Raw genomic sequence first — 2,655 nt, forward strand, 5'->3', positions numbered from 1 at the left:
TGGGGGTGAGGCTCTGTAGTTAAGTGCACATGCGTTTAATTCCTGGTATCAAAAAAAAAAAAAAAAAAATTAAATATTTGAACAGCCCATTGTGATAAAGCACTTTAAAGACTGGTCATAAATTAACATGAATCAAATTGAGGAGCTACATTTCAAATGACAATTAAGAGTCCTATAAACTGGAAAGTAGGACTTGCTCAGCTCTGGACAAGGGAAGGATCTCTCAGTGTTCTCATAAACATGATGAATGAAGTGGGATTATGTTCATTGTGATGAACTCTAAGCTGATTTGAGGAATGTCTGTGAATTAGTAAGTTTTTGAAAATTGAACTTTATATCTCTGAAAAGGAAGAAACAACTTCTTACTTGTGATACTAGTTTTTATTTTCTGTAAATTTGATAGGACAAAAGAGAAATGAAGAATCAATCAGTGGAGATACAGTTCATTTTGCTTGGACTCACAGATGACCCTGTGCTACAAATTGTGATTTTCCTGTTTCTATTTTTTAATTATATATTGAGCCTGATGGGGAACTTAATCATCATCCTCCTCACCCTGCTGGATCCCCGCCTCAAGACTCCAATGTATTTCTTCCTCCGAAATTTTTCCTTCTTAGAAGTTTTGTTCACAACAGTCTGCATTCCACGGTTCCTGATAAGCATTCTCACAGGAAACAAAACAATTTCCTACAGTGGTTGTGCAACTCAATTATTCTTTTTTTTCCTATTAGGGATTACAGAGTTTTTCCTCCTGGCTGCCATGTCCTATGACCGCTATGTCGCCATCTGCAAACCTCTGCATTACCCAGTCATTATGAACAGCAGAGTGTGCTACCAACTGGTGCTCAGCTCCTGGACAACTGGACTCTTAATCATCTTTCCCCCTTTGCTTCTGGGACTCAAACTGGATTTCTGTGCTTCCAAAGTGATTGATCACTTCCTGTGTGACACTTCTCCAGTCCTGCAAATCTCTTGTACAGATACACGTTTAATAGAATTGATGGCTTTTGTCTTAGCTGTGATGACACTTGTTCTCACATTGTTTTTAGTGATCCTCTCCTACACATTCATCATCAAAACCATTCTCAAATTCCCTGATGGTCAACAACGAAGGAAGGCTTTTTCTACCTGCTCCTCACACATGCTAGTTGTCTCTATTACTTATGGGAGCTGTATCTTTATGTATATGAATCCATCAGCAAAAGAAAGAGTGGCTTTAACTAAAGGTGTAGCTGTGCTCAATACCTCTGTTGCCCCTTTGCTCAACCCTTTCATTTACACCCTGAGGAACCAGCAGGTGAGAGAAGCCCTCAAGCATTTGCTCCAAAGGTTTTGTTCTTTTCAAAACAGCAAGACAGAGTTTAGACATAAATGACATTTTTGGGAATACGAATGAGAAAATTCAATATGGTTATCTATTGCATTACTTCAGATCTCTGCCATTTTTTTCCCTTGACTATTTATATCTCATTAGGTTTGCTATCTCTATCTGCACCTCTCTCCTTTTCTTTCTGAGTGGATCTTTCTAATCTCCAGGAATAAATTGCCTTTTTCAATCCAGAATATCAGATTCCATCTTTACCTAGAAATGTCTATTCTCATAAAGGGCTGTTTTATATACTGAATGCTTTTTGTAAGTGAAACTTTTGCTAGACATAGTTAATATTTTGAAACATATGTTAATCACTAAGCATTGCATTTGCTCTTAAGTATTTTGCATTGCTAAAATTGACAGATACTCAAAACATGATGATTTATTTTATAATGTAATTGATATTGTGAGAGAAAAAGTTAGAAAATCTAAGTAATTTTACAATTTAAAGTCATCTTTCAAGAAGAATCATCACTTACAATGAATCTTGAAGAACGAATAAGGAAAATAAAAATTCAAGGGTTTTGCAATGAGAGTTATAACACATGAAAAGAATGGATGTTCTACTGAAAAAGTTTCTCTTGTGGAATCATAATAATTACAATAAGTTATTTGCAAACATAAATAGATGTCATTTGCAGTAACAATATTTGAACACCAGGCTTTGGATCTAAATTTATAGTCTCTGAACACTACAGATGATACTAACTCATGAAAGAAATTCAACCTACAATTCATTTATATCTTGGCTTGTGGAAATATTTATATATTTAAGTCATGTTTATAAAATAACCTCCACCTGCCTTTGAATCAAAGTATACACAGATGATCTTTAGTCACTGTAGATTAGTCATGCCCGTTCTAAAATTTCATTTGAAAGAAACTACACTGTTTAAATTTCATGTCTGACTTCTTTTTTTCAACATAGTAAAGTTCACCCATGCTATTGCATGCATTCATAGCTCCTTCTGTATGCTGTTGTGATTTAGCAGCATGTCTCCTGTCCTTTGGAAATAGTCCATTTTTCCTCTCTTATTCCAATATGGTTATCCATTACTTCATACCTCTGCCGTTTTTTCCCTTGACTATTTATATCTTATTAGGTTTGTTATGTGAATTGCTAAGAATTGCATCTAGTCTTAGGTATTTTGCATTGCTAAAATTGACAGATGCACAATTTTATTATCTGAAGGAATCTCTCCACAAAAGTAAATCATTTTCTTTGGTGTGAAAAGTGAGTAAATTGAAATGCAAATCCTTAAAATTTATCCTTCCATGTGTCT

General features: G+C 34.8%; 1 protein-coding gene across 1 annotated transcript; it reads left to right on the top strand.

Annotated features, from left to right (window-relative positions):
* Positions 1-412: 412 nt before the first annotated feature.
* Positions 413-1,375, top strand: LOC143396959 (olfactory receptor 6C6-like). Its single transcript, XM_076852963.1, has one exon. It carries the CDS (start codon positions 416-418, stop codon positions 1,373-1,375), a length of 960 nt encoding a protein of 319 aa, XP_076709078.1. The 5' UTR covers positions 413-415.
* The last annotated feature ends 1,280 nt before the right edge of the window (positions 1,376-2,655 follow it).

This window comes from Callospermophilus lateralis, chromosome 4 (assembly GCF_048772815.1).
Source record: "Callospermophilus lateralis isolate mCalLat2 chromosome 4, mCalLat2.hap1, whole genome shotgun sequence".
Lineage (NCBI taxonomy): Eukaryota > Metazoa > Chordata > Mammalia > Rodentia > Sciuridae > Callospermophilus > Callospermophilus lateralis.